The sequence below is a fragment of the Carlito syrichta genome, unplaced genomic scaffold (assembly GCF_000164805.1).
Source record: "Carlito syrichta isolate Samal-C Ts95f unplaced genomic scaffold, Tarsius_syrichta-2.0.1 Scaffold308846, whole genome shotgun sequence".
NCBI lineage: Eukaryota > Metazoa > Chordata > Mammalia > Primates > Tarsiidae > Carlito > Carlito syrichta.
This window is the reverse complement of record NW_007252942.1, coordinates 686,348-703,024: the sequence shown is the minus strand read 5'-3', so window position 1 is coordinate 703,024 and position 16,677 is coordinate 686,348. Positions and strand designations below refer to the sequence as shown.

Here is a 16,677-nt window from a genome sequence, read left to right as displayed (position 1 = left end):
CTTAGAGCGGAACATGCCGGGAGGTTCCCAAGATGTGACCGAAAGGCCATGCCGAAGTTCTTGTAAATAACGGCGCCCTTATATGCCCTGCTCTGGTGGACACTTTGAGAGACATGCTCTCCACTTGCTCTTTCCCCTCCTGACTGATCGTGTCCTTTCCTGCCTCTGTGGCCTCCCTCAATCTGAACCCTCGGGCCAAAATATCTTCTGCAAGCCCCAGGGCCCGTCCCCTTACTCCTTAAAACCCTGCACAGGCAACGCCTCCCACAGGAAGCCTTCCTTTGCCTGCCCTGGGCTGGCTGGTTCCCTCTCCTCTGTCCTTCCATGTTTAAGAGGCCACAGAGCGCTAGGAAAATGGCAAGCATTCAATGAATGTAGACATCAAAAGTCTACTTATGTAAATTCTGATGGGTGTTTTTTGTTTTTTTGTTTTCAAATTCAGCTTCATTATGATAGTACTTTTCGGGGGAGAGTCAGAGTCTCACTCTGTCGCCCAGGCTAGAAGGCAATGACACGATCACGGCTCACCACGGCCTCAACCTCCTGGGCTCAGGCAATCCTTCTACCTCAACCTCCCGAGTAGCTGGGACTACAAGCATGCGCCACTGTGCCGGGCTAATGTTTCTATATTTTGTAGAGAGATGAGGGTCTCGCTTTGTCACCCAGGTTGGTCTCAAACTCTGACCACAAGCAATCCTCCTGCCTTGACCTCCCAAAGTGCTGGCATTACAGGTATGAGCACCTGGCCCCATATTTTCATTGTCAGTAGTCAATGTAGCCCTCCTAATTTCAAAAAATTTTCTAGCTAAAGAGTGATGAGGAGAACTCATGAAAGCCCTGAAGGACAGGCAACCCCCAGAGGGCCCCAGTGCCGCCTTCCTGAGTTGTTGCTGCGCTCAGGCGTTTTCTTGTGTTTTAAACTCGTCGTTCCTTCCTGCTTCCATCAGTTCTATGTATCACTGAAGAAAATGAATTGAAGAAGGCTGCCTCAGGGAACAGGTACTGGCAACATTGCCTCCCCATAAGTAGACATAATTTGTTTTGTTTGTTTTCACTTAAAAGGTATTTTTCCCTTCTCTTAAATTGCTTCTATTCATTTTTATAACAAGCTCCGAATTAATTTTTATCTGTGTTCATGAAATATTGACGAAATTGCTCAAGTCCAGAAACTTTAAAGAGCTATTTCTAGAATTTTTTTTAGCAGTTAAAATACTTTAAAGAAATTAAATGCTGTTTATGATCATTTAGACTTCTAAAACAATAAATCAACTGGTGACATTTTTTACATTATAGTAGTATCCAGCATAGCATTCCCCTTTTTAAAGAAAAACTTGGCTGGACACAGTGGCTCATGCCTGTAATCTCAGCACTTTGGGAGACCAAGGCAAGAGGATCCCTTGAGTCCAGGAGTTCAGGACCAGCCTAGGCAACATAGTGAGACCTCATCTCTACAAAAAATAAAAAAATTAGCCGGGCTTGTGGTGCACACCTGTAGTCTTAGCTACTTGGAAGGCTAAGGTAAAAGGATTGCCCAAGCCCAGAAGTCGAGGCTACAGTGAGCCGTGATTGGGCCACTGCACTCCAGCCTGGGTGACAGAGTGAGACCCTGACTAAAAACAACAATAACAAAACACTTTTATTATAGATATTTATAAATATATGCAAAGACAGAGAGAATCAATATTGAACTCCTGCATTTCCCAAAGTTTCAGATATTCACCTCACATTTTCCTTCCCTTACAACCACTTTGTATTTTTCCTCTTCCATCTCAGCAGGAAAGAGGCAGAAGTACCCTTTGGCCATAACACCGTCTCCTCCTCTGTCCAGGTCTCCTACCCTCCCTGCCGTCCTGAGTCCAGGTTGCACCTGCAGGACGGATCTGCACATGCCTCTCACACGCACACACTCATACACACACATACAGTCATGCATATACACACAAATGCACAACCTTCCCTCAGCGCTCTACCCTGGGGGTATCCATCTTAGTCTTCAGATATTAGGACAGAAACTTGGTTAGGTGTCCAAGTTAGTAGACATAAAAAGTGATGAAGTTACACGTGCTTCTGGAAACAAAACAGTTCAATTAAAAAATACTCTTTAAATCGAATTTTTAAAGTCACCCCCCTCTGAGTGCTAAGCTCATGGCAGACTTTTTCTGTTTTGCTGGTTCTTCATTCTCTATACTTTTCTGATTTTCAATGATGAGTTGGTATCACTTTTTTTTTTTTTTTTTTTTAGTTAGGGTCTCACTCTGTCATCCAGACTAGAGTGCAATGGTGCAGTCATGGCTCACCACAGCCTCGAACCTCTGGACTCAAGCAATCTCTCTCCTCAGCCTCCCAAGTAGCAGGGAACATAGGCATGCGCCACCACACTAATTTTTTAATTTTTTTTGTGGAGTTGAGTTCTTGCTTAGGTTGCCCAACTGGTCTCAAACCCTGGGCGCAAGAGATCCTCCCATCTCAGCCTCCCAGAGTACTGGGGTGATAGGCGTGAGCCACCATGCCTGGCCGGTATCACTTTTAGAATTAAAAAAATATCTGCAAATGCATTTGTAAGTTGCCTGTGAATCTCTTAGCCAGCAAAATTAATCTGGACCAGAAACTAAATGAAATATTTTCCTCAACTCCAAATCCTATTTTCCATGACTTGGAAGCCCAGAGACAGAAAGAAAAAGGCATTTATTTCTTGGCAAAGGAGAGATAGATGGGTCAAGAGGACCATCAGCAAGTGCCCCATCCTCTTCTCCACTCTCTCTGAGCAAGTGGATCCTGTGACCCTGAGGCTCAGCAGATGAGCCCTTCCTCTGTCATTACAGACTTGCTGGGGAGAGTTGAAAGGATTCGCCTGCTTAACCTCTTGACCTCTCAGTAAAGCTGGGCGTGGTGTCCTGTTACATGCCATGGTGCACAGGGTGCACCCAGGAGCCCAGCATGGGAAGCATGGGGGTGTGTGGAGCCTGGAGACAGAAGGCAGCCTCTGAAGGGTTGGAAACCTCTTCAAACTGAATTTCCTTAACCATAAGGTGGCAAACTCCATAGGAGTTTGTCAGGATCATATGTGAGGGACACAGCATCACAGAACAAGAACACAGTGTACGGTACACGGAAATGGAACCGCCTGTGCCTCCCAGAAGTGTTTAGTGCCCTGAGAATCCCCACTCACCTGTCCATTCTTATGCCACTGCTGGACTATCACTTTGAAAGGGACCTTAGAAGTCTTGGGGTGTTTGGTTTGGCTTGGTTCAGTTTGATTTAGGGTATCTTCTCAGTACACCAGTGCTCTCCCCGACCTCAACTAGACCAAACCCCAGAGCCTCAACTTTTTGTATCCCAGCCATTAAGTAAACTGATTTTCCAACAAAATTGACAGTAACCAAATTTATTGGGATCATATGTAACATGAACAGGCTTTGTTGAACTGTAACAATTATACATTTCCCAAGGGAAGTTGTTCAGTTCTTTTCTTTTTAATTGTAAACGAAAAAGCAGGTTGGAGCCCAGGCTTCATCATTTAAAACTTTGTTCCCTTGGCCAAGTGCCATAAAACTAATCTGAGCTTGTTTCCTCACCTGTGTATGAGACTAGTAAGGCCACTTCAAAGGATCATTATAAAGATTAACTGAGATAAAGCAGCCAGTTCACGCTTTGGCACTTAATACTATTCATTAGGTAGTAACTAACATTAGTGCTATTGTTTTCCGTAGGTTTGAATGTGACTGTTCCCTGGCGATCACCATGGGGCAGCATAGTAGGGGTCAGCATGGTACCATGCCGATCACCCCTAACCAGCTCTGTGTATAGCCAGCTATGCATCCTTGAGTGTTATATATTTCAGACTTGACCATTTGGAAAATAGAAGGCTGATCTTGATCCTCCTGATGATCCTTCTCTGTTTAAGAAAAAGCACTGTGGCCGGGCACAGTGGCTCACGCCTGTAATCTCAACACTTTGGGAGACTGAGGCAGGAGGATTGCTTGAGCCCAGGAGTTTGAGACCAGTCTGGGCAGCATCGTGGAACCTCATCTCTACAAAAAATAAAAAAACTTAACTGAGCATGGTGGCCCACACCTGTGGTCCCAGCTACTAAAGATGCTGAGGAGGAAGGATCACCTGAGCCTAGGAGGTTGAGGCTGCTGTGAGCCCTGATCATGGTGCTTATGCCACCACACTCCAGCCTGGAAGAGTGAGACCAAAGTGCCAGAAGGACTAACTGGAAGCATACCAAGTTGATGATGTTGACTTATTCCTCTTTCATCTCTGTCCATCCTCTTTTTTACTGGTTCTCAACTCAGTTGAGACTTACTTGGGGAGTTTTAAAAAAATGTGGATGCCTGGACCTCACTCTGGAACAATTACACCAGGATATCTGGGGGTGGGGGCCGGGCATCAGCAGGTCTTGAAAGCTCCCCAGGTGATTTTACTGTGCGGCCAGAGTTAAGAACCACTGTACCATGCAGATGACAGTCAGAAGCTGTCTCCATGAAGAGAAGTGATTTCAGACATGGCATCTCAATTCTGTCTCACTTCTCAATTTGCTCTTTTACTTGACACCCCTGAGAGCACCACCTGACATCAGCCCCCACTGCCTGTAAGACCACATCTCAACTCTTTGACCGGGCTCCCACGGCTCCATGATCTGGCTTCTCTGCTCCAGCCTGGTTTTGCAGCCAGCCTGACCCCGCCCCAGTGGAGAGCCATCAGTGGCTTGCAGGCGTTTCCTGGCTGCTAGCCCTGCAAGCCTCCATGCGTCCCCACCCTTTGCTTACCTAACCTTACCTCCCGCCTGTACTTGGCCGACTTCTCCTTGTCCTTCAGGTCTCCAGTGAGCTTTCTCTTTCTTCCCTACCAACCCCAGATGGAGTCAGGTACACATCCTGGGTACGCTCAGAACCCACTCTGCACACCCCAGTGACACACTTGGTCACCCTGCACTTGACCTGCGTCCTCAGCCCCACAGACTGTCAAATTCCACAAAAGCAAACACTGCAGCATATTTGCCACCCTACCCCCTCTACGTGATGTAGTAAGGCTGTGATGATCCTGGTAGAAAGAATGAATGAATGACTGGATTATTACACAAGAAGGAAGGAAAGAAATTCTTAAGGGACTGAGTCACAGTAAATTAGAGAAAGCAGTAAATTAGAGGTCCTATAGAGGAACTAATACACAAGAAAAAAATTCTTAATGAATGATTCACACTAAGCCAAGTAAATCAAATCCTAGCCCTACACTCTTTCTCATTCAGGATCATTCTTTAATGCACAGTGTGTTCATCACACCTTGCCAGGGAAAGAGGGAACCATAGCCAAGAGCCAGACTCACTTCTCACCAAAAGGAGCTCATTTCCTGAGACATAAGGTCCTGCATTATTTGCTCCTTAAACAAGAATAATCAACAGAGTGCCAATATAAAGAAAGAAGAACATAGTTCAGTATCCTTTCTTTTTAGTGATTTTAACAAACTTGACAATCAGATTTACCGATAAAATATTATGTTTGAGATTGACTTCAAAAATACCACTGGAGGGCCAGTCACGGTGGCTCACGCCTGTAATCCTAGCACTTTAGGAGGCTGAGGTGAGAGGATTGCCTGAGTCCAGGGGTTCAAGACCAGCCTGAGCAACTTGGTGAGACATCGTCTCTATAATAAATTATATAAAAAATTAGCCAGGCATCGTGAATCGTGCCTCTAGTTCTAGCTACTTGGAAGACTGAGGCAGAAGGATCACCTGAGCACAGCAGTTTGAGGCTGCGGTGACCATGAGTGTGCTCTCCAGCCTGGGTGACAGAGTGAGACTCCAACTCAAAAAAAAAAAAAAAAAAAAGGAATCCCACTGGGAGAGAGTGAGGCACAGAAGAAGAGGCGAAACACGGTTAGCCAGGACTTGATGGCTTTCAAAGCTGGGTCATGGTCATATGGGGCTATGTTATATTATTTTATCTGCTTTGGCATAAGTTTGAAATTGTTCAAAATAAAATGTTTTCATCATGTACTGGGGAACCTCGTGTTAAGCCAGGGAGACATCCTGCTTCTGGGCCAGGGTTTTGTACATAGCTGAGCAGTTTCCTCACTGCTCTATTGAAAGTCAGCCCTTGACACAAGAGTTTGTTTAAAGAAAAAAAAAAAAAAAGAAGAAGAAGAAAAACTTAAAACAAATGAAAAAAAATACAAAAATAGGCCATGCACGGTGGCTCAAGCCTGTAATCTGTAATCCAGCACTTTGGGAGGCTGAGGCAGGAAGACTACTTGAGCTCCAGAGTTCTAGACCAGCCTGGGCAATATAGTGAGACCTTATCTCAACAAAAAAATCAAAAGAATTAGCCAAGCATGGTGGTACATGCCTGTAGTCCCAGCTATTCGGGAGGCTGAGGCAGAAGGATCGCCTGAGCCTAGCAGGTGGCGGCTGCCGTGAGCCATGTTCATGCCACTACACTCCAGCCTGGGCAGCACAGTGAGACTCCTACTCAAAAGAAAAATAAAATATTAAAAAGTTAAAAACAAAATTAAACTATTTTTAAAAAATAAGAATAGATGTTTTAAAAAGTGAAAAAATGTTAGTAATGATCATCTTTAAAAAACAGAAAAGAAATTGTGGAAGGAAGTCACTTTCTGCTCTGACTCTTAATTCAATGAGTGTAAAACAAAACAAAACAAAAAAACCAGCCATACATCATCTGGTGCCAGCTTGGTCTTGGTCAGTTGGAAAACAGGAATGTTCTCCGAGATTAGTAAACTGTAATCAGTTCCACATAGTTTTTAGGCACCAGAATTTACCAGTCACTGCAAGTTTGATTTGTAACTTCATTCAGATATCCACAAGAAATAACGCCTGTGTCGATTTTCCCCTTTATTTGCTTAGCCAAACAATCCTTTTCCACAGCACAGTCAACCCAATTTCAAAACCACCCAGGGACGCCATTTCACAACCTTAGGCCCCACACTCTCCTTCCACGTTGTTTTCACAGTTCCAACATCCCTTCTTCCAAAGTTGGCAGAAGTTGGCAGCTCTGTGTTTCCTTGTAGTACTCTAACATTTGTTGCTTCAAGTAGGGAACTTTCTCTTCTCCGAGAGGCCTTTCACCTCAGGCAGGTGTGTACATGCATGGCCACAGGCTGCTCCTTTCCAGTTCTTTCTCCTTTCTCTTCACAGGCCTAGCCCTCAGCTCCCACAGAACCCACGTGGCCTCTCTGCCCCAGCAGCAGGCGTGTCTTAACCACCTTCCACCACCAGGCCCGCGGCCTTCCCCTGCCCTGGGCCTGCGGAAGCACCTCCCGGACCTGGCCCTGCTGGCCGCCAACGTCCCAAGGCCTGGCATTGCCAGCAGTTGACAGAGCAAGAGAGCCCTGGGACAGGGCCTGGGCCTTCCCTCTGTCCTTGCCGTGATGACAGCTTGCTGGCCCTGCTTGCCAGAACAGTTCCCTGGCTGGGGTTCCTCTTGTGCCTGGTGGAGTCCAGTCCCTCCTTGGCTTCTCGTCTCCTTTGGTCTTGATTGAGGCCGTCTGGAAAGCCCACTTCTCCCCATCTGCCCTGCCCACCTGGAGGCCGCAACTGCCTCTAGGTCACACTGTGGGATCGCTTTTCTAGTGCTCAGGCCTTGATTCAGATTTCCTTCCTGCTCTTTCCTTTGCAGTTTTGTTTTTTTTTTTCCTATTTCACATAAATTGGAAATGAAGATACCTCATTGCATCCATACAGAGTTTTCTGTATCTGCCAGAGATGCTTCTTTGTTTTTTGCCTCTTAAAAACCACTTAAATGACACTTCTTCCCTATTTTCAGAAATGTCTGTAAATAATACATTTCTGCCAGAATTATTCCTTTTTCTCCTGGCCAGGTGCGGTGGCTCATGCCTATAATCCCAGCACTTTGGGAGGCCAAGGCAGGAGGATCACTTGAGGCCAGGAGTTTGAGACCAGCATGGGCAACATAGCATAACCCTGTCTCTACAAAAAATTTAAAATATATATATACATATATATATATATATATATATATATATATATATATATAGCCAGGCATGGTGCATGCCTATAGTCCCAGCTACTTATGAGGCTGATGTCAGAGAACTGCTTGAGCCCAGGAAAGCAATGAGCTATGATGGCACTGCTGCACTTCAGCTTGAGCAACAGAACAAGATCCTGACTCTTAAAAAAAAATTTGGCCGGGCTCGGTGGCTCAGCCTGTAATCCCAGCATTTTGGGAGTCTGAGGCGAGTGGATTGCCTGAATCTCCAGGTTCGAGACTAACCTGGGCAACTTAGTGAGAACTCTCTCTACAATAAATAAAAAATTAGCCGGGCATGGTAGTGCACGCCTGTAGTTTCGGTTACTTGGAAGGCTGAGGTGGAAAGATTGCCAGAGCTCAGCAGGTCAACACCAGGTTGGCTGTGAGTATGCCACTGTACTCCTGCCTGGGCAGCAGAGTGATACTCCAACTTAAAAAAAAAAAAAGCAATTAAAAAATTCTGTTCTTTTGTGCCCACAGTCTTCTAAGAGCTGCTTTTGTAGGAATTTTGGTTGGCTAGCTTCGAATACTTCTATTGCTGTGTGCTTTTTGAGCTCACCGTGACCACACGGGATTTTCTAACCAACCCTGAGAAGTTAGGGTTCTTTTACAAAACAAAGTGAGACTTAGTTTTTCAAGAAGTGGAGACAAAAAAGTCGATTCACGCAGATTACAACTAACTAACCAAACTTCGTTCTCATTCCACACTCCTCATTCCTGATCCCTTTATTCATTCACTCCGTATAGGCTTATTAATCACTCATTCTGTGCCAGTGAACTTCCAAGTATAGACTTGAGAATGAGCATCCATCTATGTACAAAAAGCATGGGATTTTCTTAAGAATAAAATATCTCATTTTCATTTCTTTGTTTACTCAAGTGACTTGAGATCACTGATCCTGATTTATTTCAGTAGAGTTGATTAGATTTCATTATAAAGCTCTAGACCAAAAGCTTTCATTCAGTAATGTTAATGCTTTTCATTCCAGCCATTGTAGGGAGGCCCCTTTAGGGTCAGAGAGACTGTGCACAAATCGCCCAATGCGACTTAACTAGTTGGGCAAGTTACTCATCTTTTCAAACCTCTTCCTTCATCTTTAAAATGAGGATAATGAGTTTGTCACATACATAAAGTGCTGAGGACGGTGCAAGGTACCAAGGTACCTGGAAAGCACTTAATTAACATAGCTCCCTTTTCTTCCCCCGTCACCTCTAAATTTATCATACTATTAACAGTGAAGAGTAAAATGTTATAGGAACAGGCAACAAGTCTCATTCTTTCCTGTCCTGCATCAGACTGTCCTGGAAACACTACAAGTAAGTAACTGAGTACATTTTTGTTTCAAGGCTGCCATTTGGTTGATGTGTCAGTGAGGAATGAATGGCTAGGTGGCATGCAGTCAGAGAATCCCAGGATGGTTGTAATCCCCACCCTGGATGATCATGGTCAGTTCATGGAAAGTTGGACAAAAACGCTAGCTTAAAAAAAAAAAATTACTGTATTTTAGTTGCTTTCTTTTTTGCATTTACTACTTTTAGATCGGACATGAGTTTTAAAATGATTTCTAAAAGATTTGTTAATTGAAACAAAGATTCACATGGCTTTCTTTTTCGGGAGGAAGGGAAGCAGTTTTCCTACTTGTTTGTTTGCTGTATTTTAAAAGGGGTGAAATTATTGATTTGCCATTACACCTATCCCATTTAAACCTAAGATTAGAAAATGTATGATTTCAAAGCAATTTCTCCTTCAAAGCAATAAAAAGCATGTTCCAGTCAGAGATAGACTTGTTATGAGCTCCGCAAAAGCTTTTCATGAAAGAATGGAGCCATTTGCCTGCCAATACTGTTAATGAGAAGTAAAATGCACTGTTGGGTACAGGAAGTGATTCCTAGTGTGTAGGTTCTGTTTCCTGATAAAAAATGTTTGTGTGTCACTAATAGGCCCTCTACGTGTTCAGAGTATAGCTGTGACCACTTTTTCCTCACGGACTATATGCTAATATGTATGGGTTTAGCCTTCCTTCATGGAATAAATGATGATTCAGATGAAAAAAACACTTTTCCTGGAGTATACTGTTCAAATGTTAATTGTAAAACTGGGAAAAGTATATTACAGATCCCTGTTTTTAAAAAATTACCCATAGTGTTCCAGAACTAGGTTGTATTTTTGGGGGTGGCAGAATATTTTTATTTTTCTGTAATGCTGCCTGGCTGTTAACAATGCTTTTTTTGCAGAGACCTAAGGAATTGGACTGTATATTGTTCATGAGAAACATATTTTCCTGGATGAGTGATACTTTAAATTATGCTTTTTTAATAATGTAGATGTCAGCATATAGGCATTGCTTTATTTTTAGAAAGTTTGGGAATCATGGGTGGGAAAACTCAGAAAACAGATTTCCTGAAAACAAAATTGCTTTTTAGTAGAATCTATTTAAAAGACACTTTGGAGCAGTAACATTTTTTAAGTAGCAGAGAAGCTTGTTTTAGGTAACACGGGGAAGATATGATCTTCCATTACAGTGACAGCACTTAGCCATAATCACCATGTCAGGAACATTTTCTTTGCAGGTGAAAGACAGCGAGTAAGAGAATTTACTTGAGAAAGGCTGGGCTTTGAATTGTCTGGTCCTGAGATATTTATCAAGCTGAGACCAACACTTCTTAAAGAACTGTGATTTTTCCTGACTGCCATCTTCAAAAGTGCTACCTTTGACAGTGATAAAAGACAGCTCTTGGTCTTACTGGACGAGCCATTGATCTAATTGTCTTCACTGTTCCCTCTTTTCTATCACAGAATTGGAAGACTTTTTGATGGTACAGAACCCATTGTTTTGGACAGTCTCAAACAGCACTATTTCATTGACAGAGATGGACAGATGTTCAGATATATCTTGAATTTTCTACGAACATCAAAACTCCTCATTCCTGATGATTTCAAGGTGAGGGATTCACGTTAAGTCACCAATAGCATAAATATGTGATTTGTTTTGATGTGCTCCAAAAAATATTTCTAGCTCTACATTTTAAACATACACCAACTCTGGTGGCACCAGAGGTCTCTTTGACATGGTTATACTATACTGTCTTCATCAAATATAGGATAGGGTCATTAACCTTCTACGTGACCAAAAGAGAATTGCTTTTTATTTGAAGAATTGAGTTAAATTCATTTGAACAAATTGAAAGGAAGTTGATTAAATTCAAAGCTTATTTCTGATCCATTTCAGAGAAGATGAAAAGGAAACCTCCTTAGCTTAATGAAGACTTTTCTCCTGAAATCTAAAGCAAACATTAACAGTAAAATGTTCAAATTGTTCCCTTGAAATTTAGTAACAAGTGTTAAAGTTATTCACACTGAGGTGGTCCCACATTGTGCTGGTAATCCTAGGCAGTGGGTTCAGACAAGGAGAACAAATGGAAAACGTTAAGATTAGAAAGGAATATACGCAAATGTAGTTTTTTGCAGCTGATACTGTTTTTCCAAATAGAAGATTCTAAAGAATCAACTAACTACTGTTAGAACTAATAAAGAACTCATTAGAGCGACTAAATTCAGGATCAATCTACTATAGTCAATAGCTTTTTCATAGACTACCAAGAGCCAACCATAAGATATAATGGAAAAAGATACCACAACAAAAATGATAACACCTAGGAACAAACACAACAAAAAATACTCAAAACCTGATTAAGAAAACCACATATTTCTCCATACAAGTATAAAACAAGAGTGGAATAAATGAAGGAACATTCTGTGTTCCTGGAGGAGAAACCTCATTATTGTTAAGGTGTCAGTTATCTTCAAATTACTGCATACATTCAGTACAAACCCATTTAATTCATAGATTTTTTTTTCCAAAACAAAATATGATGTAGCCGGGCACAGTGGCTCATGTCTATAATCCCAGTACTTTGGGAGACTGAGATGAGAGGGTTGCTTGAGCCGAGGAGTTCTCAACATAGCAAACCATCTTGGACAACATAGCAAAACCTTGTCTCTACCAAAAAAAAATCAAAAAAATAGCCGGGTGTGGTGGCACACACGTGTAGTCCCGGCTACTCAGGAGACATAAGCAGAAGGATCGCCTAAGGCCAGGAGGTTTAGGCTGTGGTGAGCCATGATCTTGCCACTGCACTCCAGCCTGGGTGACAGAGTGAGACCCCAATTTTAAAAAAAACTAAAAAAGTAAAAAGAAAAAAAAAGAAATAAGACCCATTTATAAAGTTTGTATAGGAAAAAAAAAAGTGTGAGAATAGCTTTAAAAAATTATTGCAGGTTATAGTAGTGGTAGATGATGGTGGCTGTGTCCTACCAATATCAAAAAATTACCATAGAGATATATTAATTAAAAAGTGTGATTCTCATAGGGCTGAAATATACAGATAGGTCACTGGAGAAGAATAGGATCCAAAGATAGATGTAGGTGTACATAGGAATTTGATATATTATAAAGGTGACACTTCAAATCAGTCAGGGAAAAAAAAATGGTTGATAATTGGCACTGAGACACTGGAGAAGCTGTGAAGCCAGAGAGCCCTATCTCACTTCACAAATTCACAATAATTCCAGAAATAAACATGAAAAACTAAAGCTACAAAAGTATCAGAAAAAAGTACAGACTTCTAAAAGTATAATTTTGAGGCAGAAGGGCCTAAAGCAAAATTGTATTAATACCTGGAAAGCATCCTTGTTTAAAAAATGGTTACAGTAAAGACATCATATACAAGTAAAAGACAAGTGTCAGGATAGATGAAATATTTGCAATGAAAGATTAGTATTCATTATAAAAGAGCTCCTAAAAATCTATAAGAAACATACAAATAACCCAGTGGAAAACATATTTTTAGCTATAAATATTTTCCCAAGGAAAAAATAGAAATTGCCAATAAATATTTAAAAAGATAGTCAATCTCTCTAATATCAAAGAAACAAAAATAAAATGAGATACTTCTTTTTAGCCATTATATTGGCAAAAATTAAAAAGACTGGGGTGTTGGGGGAATATACAGTGTGGGAGTGAAAGTCATTAAACGTTTTTGGAGGACAATTCAGCAGTAGCTATTAAAATCTTAAGTATACTCTTTGATCTAGCAATTCTGTATTTATTAACTTATATTTTAGAAATACTCACATAAATATGTAAAGGTATATGTAAATAGGAAGTTTATTACTGTCATGTTTATAATAGCAAAAACTGGACACAACCGAAAAAGAAAGTCCCACTGGGCATGACTCACGCCTGTAATCCCAGCACTTTGGGGGCCAAGGTGGGAGGATCATTTTAACCCAGGAGTTCAAGACCAACCTGGGCAACATAACTAGTCTGTGTCTCTACAAAAAATTTTAAAAATTAGCCAGTTATGGTGACATGTGCCTGGAGTCTCAGAGGATTGGTTGAACCCAAGAGTTAAGGTTGCATTGAGCCATAATTGCACCACTGCACTCCAACCCTGGTGAGACCCCAACTCAAAAAAAGCTCACCATGACAGATGGTTACAAATATTATAGAATATCCATACTATGGAATAGTTTTAAAGACTACTATTAGGAGATCTTTTTCTGTTGATATGTTGGGGGGGAATCACCAAAATGTTATTATTCAGGGAAAACATTAAATTGCAGAATGACATGTATTATATGTTACTATTTATGTAAAAAAACAAAAAATAGTATTATTCCTCTACGAAGGGTAACCCCCAAAACTGGAATTATCCTTTGGAGGACAGACCTCTTGTAGTACAGGCTTCCCCACTAGGTAAGTGTTCTGGGAACCCATCAGCATCAGTGTACCAGCTAGCATTGTTGTGAGACTCGGCTGTGTTCAAATTCAGTGAATTTTTTTTGGAGATTCTTTCAATGCATTCGCCCATTTCATGGTGGGTGATTTATGAACATACCGTGCTGAGTGTTCGGCAGTTTTTGACCAAAAACGGCATGACCCCCATGACCCACGCTCCCTATTCACCTGATCTCACCCTGAGTGCCTTTTTTTTGGTTTGTATGGGTAAAAAAAATCCCCACAGAGAAATGTTTTGCCAACATGGAAGAGGTGAAACAAAAAATGGCAAAAGCACTAAAAGGAATTAAAACTGACAAGTTCAAAAACTGTTTTGAGCAGTGGAAAAAGCGTCTCGATAGGTGTATTGCATCAAACGGAGAGCACTTTGAAGGCAACTGAAGTGTAAATGTGTAAGAATAAATACACAATTTTTATAAATGAATTCCAGGTTTTTTTTAGGTCCCCCTTGTAAATGCACAGAAAAGGATCTGGAGTAGATCCCAAATTAAGAAGGGGCTAGGGGGCCTCTTATCTATCTTCCCTTTCAGAATTTTGAACAATGAGGCACCTTCCAAGGATTATTAGCCAAACAGTAAAGAGAGAACAGAGGAGTTGTACCATGTGCACATTTGGCAAGAAAATCAGAGAAAGTCATGCAGGTCCCCTGCAGCCCCTGAACGAAGCTAAGGATACACCAGAGCCTGTGCTCCCAACCAGGGTCATTCCCAGGCCTTCTCAGGAGTGTGTGCCTCACGTACTAAGCGTGATTCCAGGTCTAAGGGCACGTGGGCTTGGTTTGTGCAACGTGACTCCTGGATGACACTCATCTGCTTCACAGTGATGATCTCTTCCAGCTCAGGAAAGGACGTGTATGGAGAAGAGATTTCTAATATGGTGCCTTCTTTCTTAAGGAGCTTTCACAACTAATTTTCAATATATTGTATATAATTTTTTGCATGCCAATTCATGCATTTTTCTCCATGCCACTTTGTTTGAGCAAGAATTTTATCCAGGGCTCTCAAATAATGGTTGGATTAGAGAATGCCCCACGAGCCCAAGGCTAAAGTGAGGTCTCCACCTCCAGGCCTCACTCGGAACCTGGGGTCACACATGTTCAGACACAATAGACTGCAGAGGAACTGAGTGGGTGGGGGCAGCAGCCCCAAGTCTGTTGGGCCTCAGCATCAGGTTGTATAGTTGAGAGATCCCACTTCCATACCAGCTGCAGGGGAGCAGAGAGCTAGAGAGAAGTCAGGCTTGCCCTTGAGACCAAGAGCTGGTTCACGTGGAGACAGGAAAATGGCTACATCCTGCAGGGCCCGGACTCCAGGATCACCAACCACAAATCCAACCTGGTGCTGCCAACGTCAGGTATGTCCCAGTCAGCTCTGGACATTTTCCCGTGTGAGAGAGCATGTAAACTCATAGAGAGAGAAGGGCTGAAACAGGATATGGAGAGGTGGGAAACATTCTCTTTCCTGTTCATATTTTCCTAGAGGTAAGGTGGTGGCATTGGGAAAGGAGTGAGAGAGGAAATTTCACTTTTAGTTCTCTACACTTTAGTTTGATTTTGCCATTTTTTTACAGTGAGCAGGCATTTGTATATTACTTAGGTCATTAAAATAAAATCATAAACCGGACACAGTGGCTCACACCTGTCATCTCAGCACTTTGGGATACCAACGTGAGAGGATCACTTGAGCCCAGGAGTTTGAAAGTAGCCTGGGTAACATAGAAGACCCTGTCTCTTCAAAATATTAAAAAGTTATCCAAGTGTGGTGGTGCATGCCTGTAGGCCCAGCTACTCAGGAAGCTGAAGTAGAAGGATTGCTTGAGGCCAGGGGTTTGAGACTAGCCTGGGCAACCTAGAAAGACCCCATCTCTACAAAAAAATCTAAAAATTAGCCAGGTGTGGTAGTAATCCCAGCTACTCAGGAGGCTGAGGTAGAAAGATTGTTTGAGACCAGGAATTCAAGACTACAGTAGGCAAAGATTATGTCACTGCACTGAGTAACATAGCACGATCCTGTCTTAAGAACAGCCTTGGCAACTTGGCAAGACCTCATCTCTACAGCAGATCAAAAAATTAGCTGGGCGTGGTAGCATGCATCTGTAGTTCTAGCTACTTGCAAGGCTGAGGCAGAAGGATTGCCTGAGCCCAGCAGGTTGACGCTGGGGTGGCCATGAGTGTGCCACTGCACTCCAACCTGGGCAACAGAGTGAGACTCCGACTAAAAAAAAAGAAACAAAGTTGGCAACAAGAAGTCAAATTATCATGACTATAGACATGTATACTAGTAAGTAAAGCAGCCGCAGGATTTTGCTCTCCTTTTTTTTTCTTTCTTTCTTTCTTTTTTTTTATTTTTTGCTAAGTGATGTCGAACCTAAACTTCATTAACAAAGCATTTAGTGCAATAAAACAATCACCTCATTTTTAGGTGACTGCATTTCCAAATGCCCCATCAGAATCTCTGCCTGGATAATTCATTGACTTTTTTAAACTGCCCCCAGATGTGCCTGCCGTGTCCTCCTCCCCTCCCTGCCACCACTACCACGAATGAAAACTGCTCCTCCCCCTGGGGACCCCACCTTAGTACAAGATGGTCACATCCCCCTGCTTGCTCAGGGCAGGATCCTGGGAGTTTTTCTGGAAGCTCTCCTCTTGTTCGCCTCCCATGTGCGACCCATCAGGGTATCTGTCATCTTTCCTCTGGGATGCTTCTGGAATCAGTCCTCTGCTCTCATCCACCTCTGTAGCCCAAGGCTTGGCAGCTCTCTGGACTACCTGGAGGGACTTCATCATAGGTCTCTCTCCTCCCACCCTTACCCCTCTTTGGCCCACTCTCTGCATTGAAACCAGAAGATTTTTTTTTTTTTTTTTTTTT

At 42.4% G+C, this 16,677-nt stretch overlaps 1 protein-coding gene across 3 annotated transcripts in view; it reads left to right on the top strand.

Moving 5' to 3' along the window:
- Positions 1-16,677, top strand: part of KCTD1 (potassium channel tetramerization domain containing 1) — a 114,651-nt gene that overhangs the window by 74,840 nt on the left and 23,134 nt on the right. For all 3 annotated transcript variants that reach the window (XM_021716586.1, XM_021716585.1, XM_008066114.1), the window contains exon 3: positions 10,807-10,951. In XM_021716586.1, the coding sequence (XP_021572261.1) occupies positions 10,807-10,951 (145 nt within the window). The remainder of the gene's footprint in view (positions 1-10,806; positions 10,952-16,677) is intronic.